Source organism: Symphodus melops (genome assembly GCF_947650265.1).
Source record: "Symphodus melops genome assembly, chromosome: 7".
NCBI lineage: Eukaryota > Metazoa > Chordata > Actinopteri > Labriformes > Labridae > Symphodus > Symphodus melops.
This window is the reverse complement of record NC_136697.1, coordinates 17,002,686-17,025,191: the sequence shown is the minus strand read 5'-3', so window position 1 is coordinate 17,025,191 and position 22,506 is coordinate 17,002,686. Positions and strand designations below refer to the sequence as shown.

The 22,506-nt window shown below is 39.1% G+C and overlaps 3 protein-coding genes and 1 long non-coding RNA gene across 5 annotated transcripts; 2 read left to right on the top strand and 2 right to left on the bottom strand.

Moving 5' to 3' along the window:
* The first annotated feature begins 1,459 nt into the window (after nucleotides 1–1,459).
* Nucleotides 1,460–5,814, top strand: agxtb (alanine--glyoxylate and serine--pyruvate aminotransferase b). The gene is made up of 11 exons (XM_079348968.1): nucleotides 1,460–2,936; nucleotides 3,390–3,582; nucleotides 3,687–3,751; nucleotides 3,898–3,998; nucleotides 4,082–4,152; nucleotides 4,239–4,323; nucleotides 4,431–4,529; nucleotides 4,713–4,782; nucleotides 5,111–5,206; nucleotides 5,295–5,423; nucleotides 5,637–5,814. The coding sequence occupies exons 1-11, from the start codon at nucleotides 2,664–2,666 to the stop codon at nucleotides 5,742–5,744; spliced, it is 1,290 nt and encodes a 429-aa protein (XP_079205094.1). The 5' UTR covers nucleotides 1,460–2,663; the 3' UTR covers nucleotides 5,745–5,814.
* On the bottom strand, nucleotides 4,292–6,950 carry LOC306827266. Its single transcript, XR_013779601.1, has 3 exons — nucleotides 6,758–6,950; nucleotides 5,033–5,124; nucleotides 4,292–4,371 (listed from the first exon to the last, which is right to left on the bottom strand). It is a non-coding gene; the product is annotated as an uncharacterized lncRNA (long non-coding RNA).
* On the top strand, nucleotides 6,162–10,130 carry thap4 (THAP domain containing 4). Its single transcript, XM_079348969.1, has 5 exons — nucleotides 6,162–6,345; nucleotides 7,798–7,951; nucleotides 8,564–8,673; nucleotides 9,107–9,210; nucleotides 9,335–10,130. The coding sequence occupies exons 1-5, from the start codon at nucleotides 6,321–6,323 to the stop codon at nucleotides 9,449–9,451; spliced, it is 510 nt and encodes a 169-aa protein (XP_079205095.1). The 5' UTR covers nucleotides 6,162–6,320; the 3' UTR covers nucleotides 9,452–10,130.
* A 372-nt stretch (nucleotides 10,131–10,502) lies between these two features.
* On the bottom strand, nucleotides 10,503–20,819 carry bokb (BCL2 family apoptosis regulator BOK b). 2 transcript variants are annotated; one of them, XM_079348761.1, is made up of 5 exons: nucleotides 20,414–20,819; nucleotides 19,571–19,909; nucleotides 18,105–18,233; nucleotides 13,722–13,885; nucleotides 10,503–11,503 (listed from the first exon to the last, which is right to left on the bottom strand). In XM_079348761.1, exons 2-5 carry the CDS (start codon nucleotides 19,791–19,793, stop codon nucleotides 11,378–11,380), a joined length of 642 nt encoding a protein of 213 aa, XP_079204887.1. In that variant the 5' UTR covers nucleotides 19,794–19,909; nucleotides 20,414–20,819; the 3' UTR covers nucleotides 10,503–11,377. The 2 variants fall into 2 exon arrangements, with proteins under 2 accessions (XP_079204887.1, XP_079204888.1); XM_079348762.1 differs by having other exon boundaries at nucleotides 19,571–19,889; nucleotides 20,414–20,797.
* Nucleotides 20,820–22,506: the final 1,687 nt, after the last annotated feature.

The following is a 22,506-nucleotide window of genomic DNA, read 5'->3' as shown; positions in this document are numbered from 1 at the left end:
TTTAAAATCACAATACATTTAAGGTAACCAGTAATCATTAATATAAGAATGAATCACTCACAGCTGATAAAGTTATGACTCATTTTACTTATACACTGCATTTCCTTAATAACTGGCTTGAGTTGCAAAGGTTAGCAGCTACTGTATAGAGGGTAACAGCAGATTTATATCCCCAGAGCCCCTAAAGGCTTAATCTGAACATGACTGACTGGAAAAATGAGCTCAACTTTTATGTCCCATGATTTAACTCCATGTGTGTTCATGTGATTGGTCACAAGCCTTTAATAATGAAGCCAGTGGGTTTGCAGACTTCTCTTTATCAAAGGTGTTGTCGGATAACAACCCAATAAAAAAAGACTTCAAGTATTATAATCATCCAGTACAGTGCCCATCTAAAGCATCAAAATTCATTTTACTAATAATGATGCTCATTATTATTAAAAGGAATTTTAAGATTATCTTTGTCATACTAACCTAACAAAATGTATTAATCCTTGATTTGCTGGATTTTACACTATAATGACCTTGTACATCAAATCCTATTTTGAGGATAGACAGTTCTACTGTGCCCCCCAGAGGATACACTTGTATAGCTCTCATTCTCTGCCCCCGAACTCCTCCTCCTGCTATGTTTGGGCAGATTTGGAGTCTTCAGTTCAGGGTAAAGGCCAACAGCGAGTCCCATTTATTTACCAGAGGTGTAATCATTTACCCAGCCGGGCTATGAGAGGGGCACCTGATCATCCGGCTCGCTCTGACATATTGGGCACAACATGAGAATGTATTAAAACAGACAAAAATATCAATTTTATTTATTTTTTTAAAATGTTGTTTTCATTTGATTCTAAAAGCAACTTAAAAAAAGACTTCATTAACAGTAAAATCAATGAAAGAAGAAGCTGGATGTAAATGTTTGACCTGAATAGTTCAAAGTTTTGGTGTTAGATCTCAACCATTCAATCTTTAACGTCCTGAAGAACCATATTTCAATGATTGATTATTTTTCACGTACCATCATACATTGGTGACCTACATTAATGCTTACAAAAATTAAACTTTTAACTGTGAACATAAATTTGTATCTGTCAACTCTTATAGTTTCAATGGCTTATATTAATGATATTTCAATTCACATTATAATTGTAATAATATTAGTCAAATCTTTATCATAGTTCAAGCTATCACTATTGAATAATTATTAATATGTCTGTACATCCATCTGACTTTTATCAGTCTTTTGAGGCCAATGGCTGTTCATCAATACATCCAGTTCTATTTCAGGTTTCTATCTATTACAATGGAGCTTTTTCTTGTGGTGTGTTTTAAAAATGTTTTTTTTTCTGTTTCTGCCAATTGCTTGTTTATGAAGAGTTCTGGTGGTCTATTCAAATAAATAGACCACCAGATTTGAACAAGTACTGTCTAGAGCTTCTGAAAAAGGCTCGTGAGATGACTGAATTATAACTTGGTGCAATATAAATGAAAAAAGGTTGATACTGTAGTTTAAATAATGGATGTTTTTGAATTGCAATGTGTTCAGAACTACAAGCCACTGCAAAGCTTTCACAATAGATATAAGAGCCTTCCAGCTAATGGCAGAAAGCTCCCTTCACTTTATTATAATCAAGATGCCGCACACTGTTTTAATAACTGTTCTGTGTCTCTCCACAAGTGAACGTTTGCATGGTTTATATTTCAAGTACTATTTTATTACTACCCTATCTTTTTTTATATTTAATTACTGTAAATATGTTTGTTGAAAACTTCGTTTTTAAATCTGCTAGACAGAAAAACCCTAGAGCAGATATAGGAAACAAGAAAAACTATTTAGTAGTATAACAGTAGTTGTGGATGAGTACGTCGTTTTGTGTTTTTGGGTGTGCATAACAGCTGGTGTGTGTGTGTGTGTGTGTGTGTGTGTGTGTGTGTGTTTTGCCCCCCCCCCCCATCCTGCTCTGAGAGCAGATTGGCTCTTTGAGAGGAGACTCCTCTTTACAAATGTATGCTGCTGTAACAGAAGGTTCAGACAAAATCAACAAAGCCACATGCAAACTGATCTGAACCGGTTTTTAAGCTGCAAAGTGTCCAACTTCACTTGTTTATGCAAAGTCAAAGGTCAACAGATCAAGAACAGAAATTCCTCACCACTATTTCTAACTTTTAAAATATTGCAAAAATAGGCACTGGTTTGCATTACTGTAGCCAGATTTTCATGATTTTTTTCTTTTCAATTTTAATATTGTCTTGTTAAGATATTGAAACCTGGGATAGCCTACCTGTATCCAGACAAAAAATTAGAGTTTTTTCTGTTGAATATTTCAAAACAAACCCTCAAAAAAGGTTAAAAGACTTTTACTAGTACCTTTTCAAAACTGAAATGTATAACAATTAAGGTGCAAACCTTTAGCCTAAATGTTGAAAAAGAAACCAAATATTCTGAATAAATCATTTTTTTTACCTTAATTAATAACCTGACATGCCACTGTGTCCCTTGTTTCCTGAAGTCAAGGGCAGAGTTGACAATAAGGGGAGGCACAGGCACCGTGGCCAACAGGTCAAAGACCTATTTGTTTTAAATCTTCACCCAAAACTCACAGACAGGCTCAGTTTCTGCGCTGATCTCTCTCGTTTCAGGCTTCTCGGGAACTAGGAAACCAGCTGTGATGCAGCGGGCTTTGTTCAGCCGGAGCGCGCTGCTCGCCCAACAGGCAGCTGCGGCCCTCGACAGTCCGCTGGCAGCGCGGAGCGCGCCACTGCTTCAGCGCATGGACCGCACAATGTCCTCCGTCAGCATCCCGCCGCCGGCCTGCATGCTGCGGCCACTGGAGATTCCGCTGCGATACCTGTTCGGACCGGGACCGTCAAACGTTCCGCCACGTATCTTAGCAGCAGGGTCCAGGCCGATCATCGGTCACCTGCATCCAGAAATGTATGAGGTAAAAGCGTCTTTGATGTCCAAAGCAGCTACCAAGTGAAAATAATTTTATTTAAGAAAGCAAAAGTCTTTCTTGTGCCAAATTTCAAGTAGAACTTGGAAGTGTATAATTTTAGTTGTCACTAATAGTTTAGTTTATCACATTTTAACTTCGTGGTACCTTTCATTCATTTTTCTTTCCTACTGAGATGAGTTATATATATATATTGGGCAAGCTTTCAAACAAGATCACGAACTTTATACAGGCTTTATAGACTTACATTGTCCATCTTTTCTGTGTGAGTTGCAAATAAATAGACCAATTTTATTTGTTTTCTGTTTGTTCGTGATTGAGCTTAAGCTTAATTTACAAACGGGCAAAATACCTCAACTTATCCTACCGTAATTACACATCGTAAAAAACATCTGAACATGATTTACTTGGCTAAAACTGTGCTTTCATTTTGTTTCTTAGATCATGAACGACATCAAGAAAGGGATCCAGTATGCCTTTCAGACAAACAACAACATGACGATATCTATGAGTGGCTCCGGACACGCGGCTATGGAGTGTGCGGTGTTCAATACGGTGGAGCCCGGAGAGAGCGTGCTCGTTGCCATTAACGGTATCTGGGGAGAGCGCGTCGCAGAAATTGCAGAAAGAATGGGTACGTCTTTACGCACGGTTTTACGCACCGGTTCTCTAAGAAAGACAAATACCTATATTCACTGACTGTGTGTATATCGATCTATTTTGTATCTATCTCTTTAGGTGCAAATGTACATAGAATGGTCAAAACACCTGGAGGATATTTCAGCAATAAGGAAATTGAACAGGTAACCTACATGAAGCTGGAGAAGCCCACAATGCGATCACAAGAGAAGAAAAAACAATTCATGTGTCCATAAGTAAATTATCCAAGACATAATAGGAAAATTGTGGTATTATTATCATTTATATTATATTTTCCATCTCTCTTAAGGCCATAGCAAAACACAAGCCTGTGCTTTTCTTCCTCACACACGGAGAGTCCTCTGCTGGCCTCTGTCACCCAATAGATGGCATTGGAGAAATCTGCAGAAAGTGAGCCTTAGACAAACTATGAAGGATTTATCTGAGAAACAAATGTTATAATTCAATCTCACGACTTCTTATATCTCCTGCAGACATAACTGCCTCTTCCTGGTTGACACAGTTGCATCTCTTGGTGCCGCACCGATATTTATGGACAAGCAAAGTGAGAAAAAGATAAAGGATGAAATGTTGTAAACCTCCAGCCGTGTGATTGCGTGTGATGTAATCTACCTCTCACTGCCCTCACAGATATTGACATCCTGTACACTGGATCTCAGAAGGCTCTAAATGCACCTCCTGGCACAGCACCCATCTCTTTTAATGAGATAGCATGGTGAGGAGGCATGGTGGGGATTTCAGCATGCACCTTTCCAGTTCTAAACTGTTACACAAATGAGACAGAAAAAGTGATTCAAGCAGATGTCTCGTATTCTTTCACAGCCAGAAGATGTTTAACAGAAAGACCAAACCAGTATCCTACCTCTTTGATATGACACATTTGTCTAACTACTGGGGCTGTGATGGCCAACCAGCTCGACTGTGAGTCTTTTTTTATTCTCTTTATAAGGACACAACCAGATTTAAGATTGCTGCAGACAATCTGTTAGAATGAGTCTAAATAAAAATCTGCATCTTTTGCTTCCTGGTTTTTAACACTTGAAATCTTAGTGTTAAATAGTTGCATAGATTATAAGAATAACGTGTGCTATGTATGGGTTTCAGATACCACCATACTGGTCCAGTGTCTGGATTCCTTGCCCTGAGAGAGAGTCTGGCAATTCTTGTTGAGAAGGTAAAATTATATGTTATAGCTATAGCGCTGCAAAATCAATCAGTACATTTGACTCGATTGCTTTTACAGTTATTTACACTTACACAATATTTATCCAAACGGCCAAGATACCAACACCTCCTCTGTAGAATATTTACATTTACAGGAAGGCATTTTGTAAAATAAATCAAGAGTTATTATTGTGGGAACTGTTTGTCCACCTCTATGCTTGTTCAGACATTACATATCATGTGGGAAAGAAACTGTGTACCTCTGACTGAACATAGTTTGGGGTTGGCAGTGACTGAGTGATCCCAGCAGAAATTCATGGATCTTTGTCTCCCTCTAGGGACTAGAGGAGTCCTGGAAGAAACACAAGGAGGTGGCAGCCTACCTGTACAGAGGACTAGAGGACTTGGGTCTCAAGCTCTTCATCCCTGATAGGGTGAGAGATTTTTTTTTTAAAAATGCAGTGTAACTGTGCAGAAAAAACAACAAACACTTTAACAAACACTTTAATGTGTTCAATGCAGGACTTGAGGCTCCCCTCTGTCACCACCATCGCCATCCCTCAAGGCTATGAATGGAGGGAGCTACTGGCCTACATCATGAAGCACCACCAGATGGAGATGACAGGAGGCCTTGGCCCTTCCATCGGCATGGTGAGCTGCTGCTTCTATTTTAAAACTATACTGAATCTTTTTAGAAAGAATACATTTTTATAAACCAAACACATCAACCTAACTGCAACTATAACCCAGTTCAACAGAGATAGACATTTAAAACAGACCTATGCTACAGTTAGGCCTCTCTTTTATGCTGCTGAGTCACTGCTGGCTCTGATGCTCTGTTCTTTGCACCTCCCTGTTCATTAGGTGATGAGGATCGGATTGATGGGATACAACTGTGAGACGGCTAATGCTGACATGGCACTGCATGCCCTGGCAGACGCACTCAAGAACTGCAAAAAGAGCAAGGCTTAGAACCATCAACCCCAGACCACTGCCCCTGTACTAATTCATAGGGGAATAAACAAAACAGTCGTTCAATTAATGCATATATTTCATTTTAATGCTGTAGAGGTTTTATATAAATGACATTCCCTTCTTATCTTCTTAAAGCAGGAAAGAAATGAGTGAATATTATATAATCATGCTTATAATCATGCTTAGAGCACAGAAGAATATAATCATGCTTAGAGCACAGGAGGGCCGGCTTCCTCAGACTGTTAGATGTCTCCCTGCTTGGACGCAGCTGAATCCAATGAGTGATTCATTATCAGGCTTCTGCAGAGCTTGATGACAACACATTTGTTTAAAGTAGGTGTGTTAGAGCAGGGAGACGTCTAAAAGTCTGAGGAAGCCGGCCCTCCAGGACTGGAGTTTGACACCTGTGGCGTAGAGCCTGATTGTCAATACTACATTTCCCAAGATGCCATTCTTTATTGGCCGTCTATAAAAAATACGTCACACAATAAACAGTCGCAGTGCAACTGTGATTTACAAACACTTAACTCGGCATTTCCAACCAGTTTCTGTCTGACACACTTTGGAGTTTTAATGGCTTGTCCCCTAGCGCAAACAGGTAGGACGATGGTGACCTTTTTCCTTTTGAAGTTAAATAAATCTTCATCTATTTAACTTGGGTAACTGCAGCGTCAAGGTGACCACAGACTTAGTCTTCCTGTGTTCATAGAAACCAGCAGCTTTAAGATGGAGAAATGGGATATTAACTTAAAATATGTCACAGTCTGTATGCCGCATTTTTTTAAATATAACTCAAGTCTACCATTGGCTGTCTTCCTGTGTTTGATTTAAGAAAGCTAACATCAGCTGCAGCTACTTCGTTAGCCTCCGTGTGAGTAGACTGCTCCACTGTGATGTAACACGATAAGTGAATGATTTTTTTTTTTGTCAACTACAAAATAATACAAACGTTTTGATTGTTCATAAGAGTGCCATGTAAAACCATAAACGTATGTGTGTAAAACAGTCACCTTCCTGTGCAAATTGCTCAGAATCGTCTTCTTCTGGTATCTGCTCATTTCCGATCTTACTCCAGGATTACTGCCACCCACTGTTAGAAGGAAGACACTGCAACACATCATGGTGTCACTCGATTTGATGTTTTTTTGGAGAAGATTAACAAACTCGGTCACCAACACAGAAATGAACAGCACATAAACATGAGCTCAGCCGCAGTAGAGTTCAAAACAGACTCGGATTAAAAAATAGTAAAATATAAAATGTAATTTTAAATTGGAAAATTTAAAGTAGTAAACTCACTCACTCACTCATACTCTCTCTCACTCTCTCTCTTGTGAAAACATTTTGCTCTGTAATTGTTTGTCATGACTTTTGAGCGGTGTTCAGTATGGTGATAGCTTTCAGGTACAAACTGTTGTGTTTTGATTGAGCGGTATAGCGCCTTCCTGAAGGCAGAGGATCAAACAGGGAGTGGGCACAATGACATGTGCTTTGAGGAGATACTATTTTAAATTGCTCATAGCTATTTTTTAAAACTGTTTTGCTATTGATGCTGTTTATATTTCCTGTTTTTCCTTTTAGTTGCTGTAGTAACCAATTGGATACCCCATTGGGGTATCAATAAAGTTTAACCTTATCCTTAAATGCATATACTTGTAGGGAATAGGCTTTTTTAGTTTACACTGTGGTTTCAGACAAAAACTTTTTTTTTCTTTTCTTTTGTATGTCCAGCACATGTTGAAAAATTGACAATAAAGATGACTTTGACTTTGACTCTAATTATGACATGTGAAAATATTAACACTCATCAGTCATCTGTGTGGTCTACGGGCCGATTAATTGTTGCATCACATGAATCTAGATGAGTTTTTTTTCTGATGTCTCAAATTTAATTTAATTATTTCTGAGATGCTAAATGGAAATGTTCTATTCACGTGAAGAAAAAGAGTGAATGTATTTAATATATTAATTTATGTCTGTGTCCATGTATAATGTAAGTACAGTTATTTCTTGCTTCTTTATAAACTGCTTTAATGTTTTTGCATTGCAGTGGAGCTCAATCCAGCCCTGCTTCCTCTAGACTGGCTTCTGGGCACCTGGGAATCAGATGAGCCTGGAGAGGGCTGCTTCCCCACCATAAAACCTTTTCATTACACAGAGACACTGAACTTCAGCCATGTGGGACAACCAGTCATCAACTTCATGTAGGTTATTTATTAATTCTTTGAGGTTACTTTATTATAGGCTTAATTCATATTGACCAAAATCAACTCTAATCGTTTTGGCACATATTAAGCCCAATCCATAGCCAAGCCAGTGGGGTATTTTATGAAGTGAATATTTTCCCACCTTGAACCACTCTCGGGAAGTGTACATCATCACTGCAGTAGGAGGAGAGGTGAGCCACAGGAGGGCAGCAAAACCAAGATTTTGAGGGGTTGTGACAGTTTCAATAGATGGCAGCAAAAAAAAAAAGTGGCGACCATTGTTGGAAATGTTTTCTTTCAAAGGGTGGATCCTTTCTTTGACATGTTGTTGAACTCAACATGTCTTTTAATTCACTGCAAGTTTGAGCAAGGCGAGGCAAGTTTAGTTCTAGAGTACCTCATTGAAAAGCAACTCAAGGTGCTTTACAGAGTTAAAAACGCATTGCACTATCCTAGTCCTCTTCAGTGTTTGTGGTCTTTGTTATACACTCAGCCACAGGCCTCAAGGAGTTCTTATTTAGCTTTACTCTACTACAGAGGTTTGACTTGACCAGATAATTAATTACGGTCTGTGTGCATGATATTTGTCCCTGTTTCTGTACTTGTCAGGTTCAGTGCCTTCAATGCAGAGACCAAGAAGCCTCTGCACAGGGAGAGTGGCTTCATTCGGATGCAGCCAGGAACCAACAGAGTGGCGTTCATCATAGCACAGAATTCAGGTGGTTATTGCTCATGTCATTCACATATGTTTTTGAGAAAATGGTCTTATTCCAAAACTGTGACTCCAGATGTGCAGATGCTGTGAGATGAGAATATGTAAAGTGTTTTGAAGATGAACTGGGCATCTGTTCTATATGGACGAGTCTATTACAAGAATATTCCAGACGGAAGGATAAATAAAGAAATACGTTTTTGGGTTTTTTTGCCATCTTCACTTGTGCATTTTAAGTATCATTTTTGTTTGAATATGCGCCGGAAGACTTCAATACTCAGATATAACATCTTTCATAACCATTTTTATTTTTTTTACTAGTGTGAAATAAATTGGTATGAACGTACAGTATGCTTTATAATGATTTTTCAATAGCTGACTTACAACCCTGTCCACACAAAAAACTCTGTCCTAATATTTACAAACCTGCTCTACTGCAGGTCTGGTGGAGATTGAGGAAGGTGAGCTGACAGCACAGCAGCTGAACCTGCAGAGCCAGGCTGTGGCCAGAATCTCTTTTGCCAGGGAGCCACATGTGCAGCAGGTAAAACATGCGATCTGATCAGGCACCATGTGCTCATCATCAGGTGGTAAACGTGTCCTCAGAATGTCACGTTTCCTCTGGAACTTATTTAAAGTGACCTGGCATGTTCTTGTACATCTTTCAGATTTCCCGAGTGTTTCAGCTGCGACCAGATGGGAAGCTGGAGCAGACAGTTTCCATGGCAACCGACAGCCAACCAATGATGCAGCATTTGCGCATAAGCTATCGTCGGTCATCTTGAGTCATCATGCTGAAGGGTTTCTTTTAAATAGAAATAACTACGCCAAAGAAGAAGAAAGAACACTAAAACATAGCTATCACAGTGGAGTCAGATATTGATCTATTTCAATGCAGAATGTGCACTAAGAAATCTTATCAAGGTGTGTGATTAGTCTGTGACATCCACAAGAAAATGTCATTCAGCTTAAGAAAATAACCACAAGGAATATCTTTCAACAAACTCCATATAGTAATGACTAGGTGTTTGTTCAGGCTCGTCAGGAGGACGGAAGAATAAATGTTACACTTCCCTTTAAAAGTTAAAGGTGCTCTGTGGATCTTATTAGTAAAAAAAAAAGAAAAAAAAAAAGGTTAATTTCTATCATCATAAAATAACTTAAGAGCCCTTTTTTTCTAAATGCTGTTTTGTTTACATCCACCTTTATCTGCTTGCACTCTTCTGCTTTTTGTCCTTTTACAGCATTTTCAGTTGACATCAGCAGGTGGAGATTGCACTTTTAGACTAAAACTCCACAGGGAACGTTTAATCAACTCATATTTAAAGACCACACATTCATTAAGATGGAATACTTCATAAGCCTCATCTTAGTAAACTGTATGTTCTTCTTCAATTTGTTGTCCGGATATCTAGTTGTGGAGCTGTAAAGCTTTAAAAGCACTGATAAAATGTTTAGTTCAGAGTCTTATTGTCTCTAGCTTTCATTGCACTAACACAATAAGACTGAAAGCTAAAGTAACTGCTGTGTTCATCTGATGATAATGCACTGGGTTCAAGTGTTTGGGTAAAATGTTTAGGATCATGGAGAGGAAATGTTACACTGGTTGTTGCGTTCGTAATTAAAGGAAGTATAAACATGACTATCAGGTTGTTCAGCTCTTTAAAGCGCTTCATTAAAAGAATACTTTTCTTTCCTTTGTTTTTATATCCTGATGTTACAACAAGCTTCTTTTTTTGTCCTTATGGATTTCATTTTGGTAAAAGTAATATTAAAACATGAAACGTTATCAATGAGTGATTCAACAGATTATAAATCAATCCAAAGAATAATGAATTGTTGCAGATTTTAAGTTTATTGTGGATTCAATAAAAACATTCAGACACATTTATAAATTAACACTCAGAAAGTGACAACCATCAGACGTTCCACACAATCAACCCTTGTTCATACTGCAGCGGCTTTGACTTTAAAAACTCTTTGACATAAAAAAATAAAATCAAACTATTTACAGATCAAAAGAAGGAATTCAACACACGTCGATGCATCAAACACACACACATCACTCCATCCTTCTGTTCTTTGGCCAAAAGTGGGCAAAATGTGACAACTTCTCTGGTTAAAGAGAGTTCAGCTGAGAGTTTATTAGGGCACAACACTGTTTTGATGTAGTGCGATAGTGTTAATAAATCAAACCCACGGAGCCAGTTGATACAAATATGAATTCACTCTAAAGTTTTAAATTCTGCGTGCATGAAACGCCGTCGTCTCATCAAAAACACACAAGTGGATAAGCATGAATTCTCTGTACAAAACTGGCTCCTTCAGGTTTATATATTTCTGAAACATTTCACATGAAGCCTCAAACAGTTTACGTCAGGGGCGCAAACAACCTGAAATATATCATACATTACAGTTACAACACTGCAGAAGCCTGGTTTAATGTGTTGCTAGGAAAATATGCAGAAGTGGTGGCTTGGCGCTGATAAATATCCTTGTGATTGCTGTCTGGATGAAAAACAATCACTGACGGACTTACAGCACGCCAACATAACACACGCAATGCTGATTAAACATTCGTTGATGGACATTCAGCGAGGGGCTGAGACCTGCTGGCGGGTTCAGTCCCCCATTTTGCATCATTTATCGACACGTCTGAGATTCCAATCTCATATTATGACGGTGACTCCTGCACGCTCAACATCGTCCCTTCACTGCTCCTTCATGACGTAGACGTATACTGTAGTAAGGAAATACTTCAGGGAATCGATGCTGGACGACAGCCAGTGCTGTTCAGGCGTTAGATCCCTCTTCACCACACATTTCGATATTTCCACCTGACAAAAGGACATTTAAGAGTTAGACTACCTTGAATTAAGTTCAAATTTTCATGCATTTTACAGCCAAACAAAGTTTAAAAAATATAAAAAAATGTATATGCAGTGTATGTCTTAAGTGATCAATCTGATTCACACTCGGACTCTTGCTTCACTGTGAAAATGATGAATGTTAATAAAAACAGACAAATAAATATACATGATATGAGAAAGAGTGAGGCCAAATGTTTGGGTTGCTTGGCAACAATGTCATTACAGTTAAGTTCGGGAACTACTGTAGTTGAGTTGGCGGAGCAAAAAGTAATCTATTCTAGATCATTCATTTCAGTGCGCTGCTTGTGTGACTGTTGCGTAAAGGCAATGTCACACTTAGTGTCGGTCATGATGTTGAACTGAATATGAGCACTTAATCTTCATCACTTGGCCTGCAGCATCGTGTTGACGACTCAATACTCAACAGTGCTTATATTCACTCACTCTCATGGGATACTGTATTAATCTCAAAAATACACCATCGGTAATTACATTTATCAGCCAACAAAACATGATAACATTTTTTATCAAAAAACTTTGTTATATCCGTCTGCAATAATCATTGAATACATTTGTTAGTTCATCAAATGGATAGCTAAGCCCCCTAGTTAAGAGTCCTCTATCAGAAAAAACCAAAACGAAACAAAAATAAATAAATAAATAAAAATGACTGGTGTTCCCACCAAAATTGAAAACTAACTGGAAAATTCACAAAAAGGATTACCCAGCCTCGGTGGCTGCTGGAAAATTGAAAATATGACAAAAATGAGCTTTTTTGCATATGACCAGGACAGGACCAGTTAAGAGGAACAGAAAATGTGGGGAAGAGGAGGTGGGGGCAGACATGCATTAAAGGGTAAAGGCCAGCAGTGGAACCTGCAACTACAGCCTCTATATATATGTTCACCTCCTTTATTCACTGAGCTCAACTGACAGCCCAACCTTCCAATTCCTTAATGCACCACGTCCTGCACTGCAAAGCTAAAACCACTTCAGTGCTCCTGGGCTTTTGTTTTTTTTCTTTTTTTTTAAAATAGGTATTTATTCAGCTATTATGCATACTAGGGGAAACATGTCCCATTTCTACGGTTATGGATCTTAATGTAAAGGCGCCCTTATATCAACAGCACTAAATGCAACCTGCAGTAAGAATAAAAAGACTTAATTGGTTTTGATTTCTTTGTGGAATAATGTTCTCTAATGATCGATCAGTCTTAGCTATAAGTCCTATACATTGCACCGCTTGTACTTTAATAGATTTAAATGTTATGATGCCTATTTGCATTGTCCCTGAATAATAAATACAATACAATTAATTAATTACAATCAGGCGGTTTAATCAGTCTGAAAAAGTATGAGTCTATTTGCAGCCGCTTGGCAGCGGGTAGATTCATGTTCAGTCATTAGACAGTGGGGTGAGAGTGTTGTTTTATCTGCACCAGCTGCTCTTGCTGACCAGCAACAGGAAGGAAGGAAGCTGCATTACAGACAGAGATACTGGTGTCACATCTGTCATGTTTTGACTTCAGTGAACTGGACAGAGAGCTGCTCACTCTCCTTCCAGCTTCACTTCTATATATGGAGAGAACTGAGCTCCATCAGCATGACAGTGCAGCAGAGAGTGAAGGCAAATTCACCACAATGATGGAGACATGCAGTCTTACCCGTTATTTTTATCACTGGGCTTCTGCTCTTTTTCTAGATTAGCTTTGAGGAAACAAAAACATTCCTGCGTGTCTGACCAAGTATGTCTTATTTGAGACAAGAATAACCCAAGAAGAACTTAAGTACTTTCTCAGCAACTATCTCAAACCCCTTTACCACAGATACTTTGTACTGAGAGTCATCCTGTCTCTGTTGTTTTATTTCTGCATTATTGTCAGTGAGGGAAACCTCAATGATTTTCAAGGTTTGAAATGAAAACACAGAATTATATTTTCTATAAATATGACTATAAGGGTTATGAAAGCAAACATGAACACAAGATACATTTGCCATCTAGCTTCAGGCAGAGCTCAAAGAACAGAATGCTGCCAGTTTTAATCTCAAACATTTGATGCAAAGCGTAAAAGTGTTTTTCTTCTCTTTCCATCTTAAATGTCATCTTGTTCACATCAGCTTTTAAAAAAGAAACAAACAAACAAACACATTATGTAGCCATTATTAGGCAGCAGTGGGGACTTACCCATCCTCCCCGTCGCTTCAGCCAGGGAACCAGAAACTTGCGAACAAACTGGCCCAGACTATCCACGAGGATGTGGACGGTGGTCGGATAACCTTGTCTGACACAGTCTACTGCTAGGGCTCCAGCTACTGCAAACATGGACACTACTTTGCCCCACGTTATACCTACAGTGAAAAACAAACAAACAAACATTGTGTTATTTTATGCCTTGATCTAAGTCTACTGTGTTCATCATCAATACACACATAAACCCTTATCGATATTGGTTTTCCTTCTTTCTTTCCTTCAGATATGCAGGGCTCTTCAATCATAACCAATTCAAGCTTAGACAATGATGAATCAAAATTAGATTTGAATAAGACGATCTAAACATCAAGCTTCCAGGGTGGAAGAACAACCTAAACAATACTTGTAAACTTCTTATTTCAGAATATGATGTCCTGTTCGCACATGTACCAATCTGTATCTACAGCCAGTGTGCTACATTTTCTGTGTTCTGTTCTCATACTAAGCGTATAGGGCAGATGGCGGACCTTGAACCGAAATAAAATGAAACGACAAGCTGCAAGTCAACAAACCTGTGGAATGTGTTAATGTCGCAGATAAGACGTCATGCCTGCTATAAATTAAAGAGGATGATGCCGTTTTTTACGCGTTTGAGGAGTCATAAACATAGACTGTGTAAAACATGGCCTTAGTCTCAGTGACATATAGAACACAGTGACATTTTAAAGACATCATAAGGGCCCAACAATGGTGTTGCCACGTTTGGAAATGCTGATCCCAATTGACTTCTAGCTAATCCAGAAGTAGGCAAATAGGTGGAGTTAAGGTCACCCAAATGAGTATCTTGGTTTGTAGATCTGGCTCGACAACGAGCGAACATTCCAAACAATGAAAACAACATGAACAAAGTTTGAGATCAGTAACAGGATTCAGCTGAGCTAAATCATAAGTTGCCTCATAACAGATACAGGTGGCCTGATTGTCAGCCAAATCCATTATGAACCACTGATGCCTAACTATGCAGAACTCTTAGCCTTAATACAATCTAAATGTATTTTTGATTTTTAAACAGTTTTTACCAGTGAAGTCGTTAGTTAGCCAGTTTTTAAAATAGGTTGTAAACTTTTTTTTTTCCCCCGCTGTAAAATGGGCAACACCAAAGGTTATTGCGTCCTTTACCCTCAAACAACTCAGGCTGATCATTAAGGGAATGTGGTCCATTTCTATACAGTTTCCAGGGCAGCAGGGATTGTTAGAACGACTGTCAGTGATGTAATACCGCACCTAATGACATTAGCCTCCTTAGGCAGGCTTGCATGGCCGTGATTGTTCTTCAGAGCCGACCTGCAGTGTCTGTGTCTATAAAGGGAGATAGAGCCCTGGGCAAGCTTAAATGAGATAAGTGGACATGGAAGCTGCCTGAGAACGTCATGTTTCACTTCTTACTGAGAAGCAGGCTGAGAATAGAGAGAAGATTGTCAGGGATAAAACCGGAGGAGGGGGTGGGGGAAGAAATAACGGAGGTGGGAGGCAGAAGAAAATAGATGGAGGACAGAAACATCATATTGATTTTTAAAAAAAAAAGAAAAGAAAAAAAAGCCACAGTTCAGATGATGGCTAAACCGCTTATAGTTAAGCCATACAGTGTGTTTACTGGACATATCATTCCTTTGTATTCTCTTATATTCATGTCAAGCACATTGATTCAAAAACGATACAAAGCTACAGAGGTGGTTATAAAACCAAATTCCAGACAGCGGGGAGAACCAAATAAGATGCGAGTCTCTATTTTTAGGTTTCAACCGGTCCCAGAAGGCAGGGGCAGTCCGGGTTCACCAGTTTGTTATTCTTCAGGAGGAATCCCACGCTGTCTTAAAAAAACTGCATCCTCCTGTCGTCACAGCTTTGGCAGAACACAGGCATGAAAATGATATTATCCAAGTCCTTTTTTGATCTCTTCCGGAAAGAAAAGTCAAATTTAAGCCGTACATCATACTGCGTTCAGACTGTCTAATCTTTCCCAAGGGTCAAAAAGTCCTATTTTTGTTTGGTTTCTTTAATATGCTAGTGTTGCTTATGTAGCATACACAACACATCTGTTGTCAGGACAACTTAAATCCCAAAGCAAACAGAAACAGTTTGAAAACAGAGTCTGAAAGGGCTTTAGAGATACTGCCAACAAAGGATTTAACCAGAAACCATTCAACCCACATTATTTATGTGAAAGTAAAAGATCATTACAAGTCTATGCTAAGGTAGCTGGCATTGTGTTAAATGTGTTTCTCATCTATCAAAGTCAAATTTGACCAACCAGACAATACAATACAAGATAGTTTACAGCCACGCTAACAGCTCCGTGCTAACATTCGCTAACTGAAGGTATCACTGTTCTTAATGACATCAGTTCTGCAGGTCCAGAATTAGCCAAAGAGTCGGAATAGGTTGAATTGGGACTTGATCATGGTGTAAGGTAAATTACTGAGGAACCTTAAAAGTGATCCCAGTTATTCTATGGGGTCATGATTGTATGTACCCTATCAAACTTGACAGGACGGCAGTCCGTTCCTCCGTTTTCCAGACATTGTAATTAATCTAATTACATTGTAATTAGAAGAATGAGAGCAAACTTCCTGTTTAAAAAGAAATAAATAAAAAAAATACAGCTCAGGGACCACAGGATCAGTACTCTTTGAAAATTTGAAATGTAATTGAATTTACTTAAAAAGCACCAAATACTTTTTAACATATTTCACATTGGACCAAAGCTGTGGAAACTGTTAACATCCCTTTACTTCAATCCACAGACCTCTCAGGGCTAATACGTTTCAGACACTTAAAATTAACAAATTTAAGGGAGCTAGCTCCCTGGCTAAGACGTCGCTACCCAGCTCCTTGGATTAGCATTGCTTAGGCTTCCTAACTGATTGTCCATTTAAGCCCAACTAACTGGAGGGTGCTGGGAAGTACAGCTGACTAACAGGAACGCTCAGGAAACCTCTAGGCCAGTGAGTGGAGCATCACAGTGGATAATGTGAAGTACTGGCACTGGCGCTGATCAGATGCCAGGTTATTCGAGTACTCAGCTATCTGAATGATTTGTCAAGTCAAGCAGATTTGGCATGTCAAGCAGGTGGCTAACCTACAGTCGTTGGGGATTGTAATGAACCAAACAAAGAGCTGTCTTACTCCATGTCAGAAATCATTTTCTCTTTGACTGGACCGAGACCTGGCCTCGCTGTCATCACGGAGAGTAACAGCATTCAACCATTCTCTCTCTCTCTCTCTCTGTTCCACACTTTGCGCCTGCCTCTGCAGAAATGAGCATGTGAATAGGACGTGGATCTTCTTTTGGTTTCTCTCTTCTTTTGGTTTCTCTCTCTCAATAAAGTATCTATCCATCTATCTCTTCCTTAACGCCAATACTGTGCACAGTAGCACACATGAACAAACAGGGAGGAACACGCCCTCTTCCTCTCCTCACCCTGGCTACAGGATGTTGTCATGGACCAGCACTCACCTGCTAATTCCAGATGTGTGCTCCTCTGCAAGCTGGGCTAATCGTACACTCTATTAGTATACTAGTTTTATTGTCTGGATGTGACTGCTCAGGATGTCACTCAAGCTCTGCTCTCAGCAGGAAAGTGATGTTGATTCCTTCATCACTACATCTGCGTCAAGGCTGCTTGTCTCTTTAATCTATCTGCATGATGGTTTCAAGCGTGTTGTTATGTCCCCATACTTATAGGTTGTATTTTGTACCAGTTAATCTAATGGTTGCACATAGATGGATCAACATTCATCTGACTGCATCAAAAGGCTGTGACAGCATGGCCCTTATAGCGAGGCCTCCATGCAATAATTAAAATATATGTATGCTTGCTGACATAAAATGATTTCTAATTCTCTCTTTTTTTCTTTATTTTTTTTACATGTGTTCATTGCGAATGACTTGTAAAAATCGGAAGTAAATGCACAGTTGTACAGGGAGCCAGATGAATGAGTGAGCTTGTGAGCTCTAGCTGATGTGTCAGCTAATCCTTCCCATTCATCCTGTTTGCTGTCCGGCCTGAATCAGGTCAGGCCAATTAAACAATTTAACTAATTTAGTATTGAGCATTGTTGAAGTATTTCTTGAGTGAGCAAGATGGCTGCTGTTGCTGACGTGGTATGTCCTGAATCCACTATCACGTCAGTATTTAACAATCTGGTACGTATTTCTTTCAGCCTGCTTAATCTCAGTGACAGCCTTCATCGTGAGCTGGAAATACTGTAGAGATGTCATTCGCACCCTGTGCTGACAGATCTCCTCTGGCCTCATGCTCAGTTATTGCACTGGGCTACATCATCATCATCAACTCCAGAAAAAAAGCTGTGTACCTGTTGAGAAAATTTCTGTCGCCACACCGATGAAGGCATCTGAAACCATGTTTTCCATAGCAACAGAAATGTTGAGCTGCCGCGCCACGTTCCTGTACAAATTGGGCTGCATACACTCCAGTTCATCACCTAGGAAACAAGAGAGAATGCACAGACAAAAAAAAAAAAGGTAAAAAAGGCATCAAAAGTGTGTTTAGAAGATCACAGTGTATCCGAATAAGAGATACAGCAACAAAAGATAATTATTTTTTTAGAAATACTTTAAAACACTCCACCATTAAAAAAAAAAAATCAACTTCTTCAAACAATGATTCTGTTCTGCTTAAAAAGAAGAGTGGCACTTCAGCTGCCATCTTAAAAGAGTAAAATCTTTTTGATATGATCCCCGTATGTAAGTGATCTATCACAAACACACACACTCAATACTCATCGGCTGCTCCTGTTTTTGTTCCTAAATTGTTGACGATACAGACGAAATAAAGCTTTATCAAACGATCAGTGCGGCCCTCCAAGAGGGAAGGTTAGCCTTTATGCACAGCGCTGTAACTTCATTCAGAATTTAAACCTCCGGACACGCTGACAAGATCATTCAGGATTTTTAATTATCAAATTAAATGTTTTCTACACACCTAAAAAGGTCCCACACAGTCAGTGGAGGTTCATGCAGTGAATAGTTAAACGGCACTCCACATAAATCCTGGACTCCATCAGAGCTGTTTTTTAAAACGTTATTTAAAATGACAAAAGTTAACAGTCCGTCTGCCCTCTGTATTAAAAGTTTAAAACACTTTATCGTATTGCTGTTTCCCACGATATTTACAGCAGTGGCATATCTCTGCACACATGGAAACATTTACAGTTTCTGTAAACAGCTCCTCTAAACATTCATGGTAGATAGGTGAAGAAGACCATCATAAATCCATACAACACAAAAAAAAAGTGTGCTTTTGCATTCTTCTTAATGTATGATCATTTAATGATAATCTGGCCCTGTGTTTTAACCCTGTCACAGCCTTTCAGACTGAGGTGCAGTAGAAACATGAAGACCCCCAAAAAGAGGGTTGACGCTCAGCTAAAAACATTGGACATTATCAAACACATGAATGTGCTAAAGTGAAGAGCTGGAGTCCATGTTGGAACTACAACTACGACTCTTTTTGTACCCAGTTAATGTGAACTCTCCTCAGACTATACTCACATTTCTGAGGTTACTTAGACTCAACTTGGACTTGAACACTGGGGACTGGACTCGGACTACAACACTTACAGTATTCATGTGACAACTATTCTTAATGACAATTTGAAATTAAAACTGGTGCAAACTGAAAGAAAACAAAGACTAAACTGTAATGTTGCTTATTCATTCATTTTGAACTATGTCCTCGATAAATGAATAAAAACAAAGGCAGAGTTAAATGGCCAGACATGTTGGTGTGAGAATGTACAGATCATCTAGTTTCTCTTACCTAAACAGAGAAGAACAAAAGACACCTCTGTTAGCACTGCACTTGAAGGAGAGAGGTTGAGTTCAGTTTTGGACCATCCCAGCCCGTTCTGGTTTAGTCGGGACATTATGTAGTCTCTGCACAGGGCCTTTGACTGGGACACCAGCTCCTTCTCAGTTAACGAGCGGTCAAACACATCCAGGACCTCCGCAGCAAACACAGAGGACCTCCGCAGGACCTCCATGTCCTCCTGGGAGCAGATCTGGGTCAGAGAGTGGCTGACCTCTCAGGATCAGCTGTGTCTCAGTGTGTCCTCTTTAAATCCTCAGAGGAAGTATAACTGTAGGGACAATATGGCAGCTGTGAAGACAGAAAAAAGATATGCTATAAAACATAGCATGCCAAACACTTTGAATTCACATGGAGTGCCAAAAGAGAAAGCAGCTTGTGTAACTCAATTAACAATCACTGCCTTTCAATGATACTACTACACACTTTGTTTACACATTCACAAGGAAGGACTGTGGGTTTAAACAGATATTCAGAGTCTAAATCAGACCAGAAACTTACATAAGAATATGATGGAGGCGTTATTGTTGTGAGTCACATGGTGGGATAGTCAAGATATTGCTACACTTCTTGGATTATGCAACACAAAGCTGATACCACAAGATGACAAGGGAAGTTTATTTTAATTTTATTTTATTTTTTTTTGCAGATAAAAGCAACACATATATTATATTATATTATATATTAAATTGAGACAGGAATGCATAAAGTTGTTTAAGCTGAAATAAGCAACTGTAAAGCACAAGACCCTTTGAATCTTAAAGTTTTTACACGTAAAAGAGGAGCCATGCTTACCTTTAATGTTGTATCCACATTGAGATGCAGCAAACCAATTAATAAATCACGCAACCTTTCGGGTGGAAGTCGAGTGTATCTCAACAAAACAGTTCCACGAAAAACAGCTCGTCTAGTCCCAGAGGAGGCCGGTCCAGCAAACCTCAAAGAAACCACGGAGAAACGTTTTTTCACTGATGTCATTTTCGACAGGGCTTCTGCCCCGGCAAGTCGGTCCACTTCATCGCTCGAAAAAAAGCACCGACTGACTGGTGAAAGGACCGAGTCAGAGGACGCCTACCTGTTGTTTCGCCCTCCCCATTGGCGCTACATGGGTGCGTTTGTTTTTACAGCCAGGTGGAGCCCGGAGGAGGAGTTTAAAGACCGCCTCAAAAGTCTTTCGACGCCACAAACCTCCAAACGGCAGCCAGAGGGAGACAAATCAACTGCATCTTTATCTTCGTTCACAAATCTAAGTACATTAACCTGGCTCAAAGTTAGTGTTATTCACATTTAAATTGTTTTAGTTACTCGTCTGTAATAAATGAACTGACTTGAGCCAGGTTTGTCACATTTCAAACTCATGTGAGGTTTACCTGCTGTCAGGTGTCCTCTCCTGACCTGTGCTCTGTTTATGTAAGTGTTCCTTAGTGACGAAGTGTCACCGCTTTTAATCCCGTTTTAAACTCGACCTACTCCGCATATAGGATACAGCTAACACAGACTTGATTCTGCTTTTTTTTGGTGACCTTTGTTGCACTTTTACACATTTTTTTTATTTTAACAAACTGTCCATAAATAATATCAATAAACCACACACAGTAAGTTTTAAACTTTATTGCAAATAACCTGAAGAAATTCAGTCAGGGGAAACGCCATTATGAACATGTAAATTGACCTGTTTCCTGGCCTACAATTTAACTTAATTTCTAAAATTAAAAAAAAAAAGACGAAAAATTCTTGTTTGGTTAGTTTGAGAATATTTTATTAGGTTACAGCAGCATATCAGAATTACGAATGACAAATGAGGCTTTTCTTTAAATTAAATTATTTAAATATTAACATTAGGGTTAGGCCTAAATTTCTTTAGCCTGTTATTAGTTGCATGTCTTGTAATGCTGTACGCTAAATCCTTATTTCTAAGTTAACCGTTTAGCCACTAAGTGTCGCTATAGTATTCCTTTGTTAAATCAACATGATGTTGTCCTGTGTGTGTGTGTGTGTGGGGGGGGGGGGGGGTATCCCTATAATCCAAAGGGTAACATTGGTTAATTTAATGTCAAGAATCACACAACACATTGCAGTGTCAAACATTTTAGCCATAAATAAATTTTGTTCTATAAGTTTAAGAAAACAATCATAAAAAAGTAATGTTGAATTCGATTCGCTATAAATACACACAGAAATTGAAAAATTATCTTGAGCAAAGGTCCAGATCAGAATGTCACTCAAAAGACCCGAAGCAGTGTGCTGTGGAATTGTTTTTTCAGTGATTATCATGTCAGTGTACTCACTGACACAATGAACTTAAACGAACCGGAAGACTTGGCTTCCAAATAGAATTCCAAATGAGCCAAAATCAGATCCTAAAATAGACATCAGAAAAGAACCTTCCAATTTAAGTTGAATCGTCACCTAAGATTTCAATATGTATTGCCTTACTTTAAACTATCACACCACATTATGACATGTAACATCTGGTTCATCATGCTTCACAGCTGAGCTGGGATCTAGTGTTGTGTGATTTTGAGTGACAGAAAGAGTGATGGACTGGATTCCTAAACATCTGTGTCACTTAAAAGTTCAGAAATTCACAAGTTCCGGAGACTCCTGTGTTGGGCAACCTAGCAAAGCGTGACATTCATCTCCACATTCATGTTTTCTGAGGTCATTCATTCACTAACATCCAGATGCATCTTTTCCGTCACTTATTCACAATGGAGTTCTTGGTATGATGGCTGGTTTGTCTGAAGGAAGGTGTCTATTCGAAATGCCGTGGGGCAGATTGTCCACATACAATGTTGTGCTGTTTTGTTGTTTGTGAGTTTGAATGTCATTTATTCTGCCTCAACCTAAGTCCCTGTTGAACTGTCACAAGACCAAGAGGAACAGGG

What these genes read in the sequence shown, in the direction of transcription:
- agxtb (XM_079348968.1), top strand. Translation starts at nt 2,664, where the DNA reads ATGCAGCGGGCTTTGTTCAGCCGGAGCGCGCTGCTCGCCCAACAGGCA. An exon ending in TGGCAATTCTTGTTGAGAAG is followed by an intron (nt 4,783 to 5,110) that starts GTAAAATTATAT and finishes GTCTCCCTCTAG; the next exon opens with GGACTAGAGGAGTCCTGGAA. An exon ending in AGCTCTTCATCCCTGATAGG is followed by an intron (nt 5,207 to 5,294) that starts GTGAGAGATTTT and finishes TGTTCAATGCAG; the next exon opens with GACTTGAGGCTCCCCTCTGT.
- bokb (XM_079348761.1), bottom strand. Translation starts at nt 19,793, where the DNA reads ATGGAGGTCCTGCGGAGGTCCTCTGTGTTTGCTGCGGAGGTCCTGGAT. An exon ending in TTTTGTTCTTCTCTGTTTAG is followed by an intron (nt 18,234 to 19,570) that starts GTAAGAGAAACT and finishes CTTGTTTCCTAG; the next exon opens with GTGATGAACTGGAGTGTATG. An exon ending in GACAGAAATTTTCTCAACAG is followed by an intron (nt 13,886 to 18,104) that starts GTACACAGCTTT and finishes TTTTCACTGTAG; the next exon opens with GTATAACGTGGGGCAAAGTA.
- thap4 (XM_079348969.1), top strand. Translation starts at nt 6,321, where the DNA reads ATGGCTTGTCCCCTAGCGCAAACAG. An exon ending in TTGTCCCCTAGCGCAAACAG is followed by an intron (nt 6,346 to 7,797) that starts GTAGGACGATGG and finishes TTTGCATTGCAG; the next exon opens with TGGAGCTCAATCCAGCCCTG. An exon ending in GGGAGCCACATGTGCAGCAG is followed by an intron (nt 9,211 to 9,334) that starts GTAAAACATGCG and finishes TACATCTTTCAG; the next exon opens with ATTTCCCGAGTGTTTCAGCT.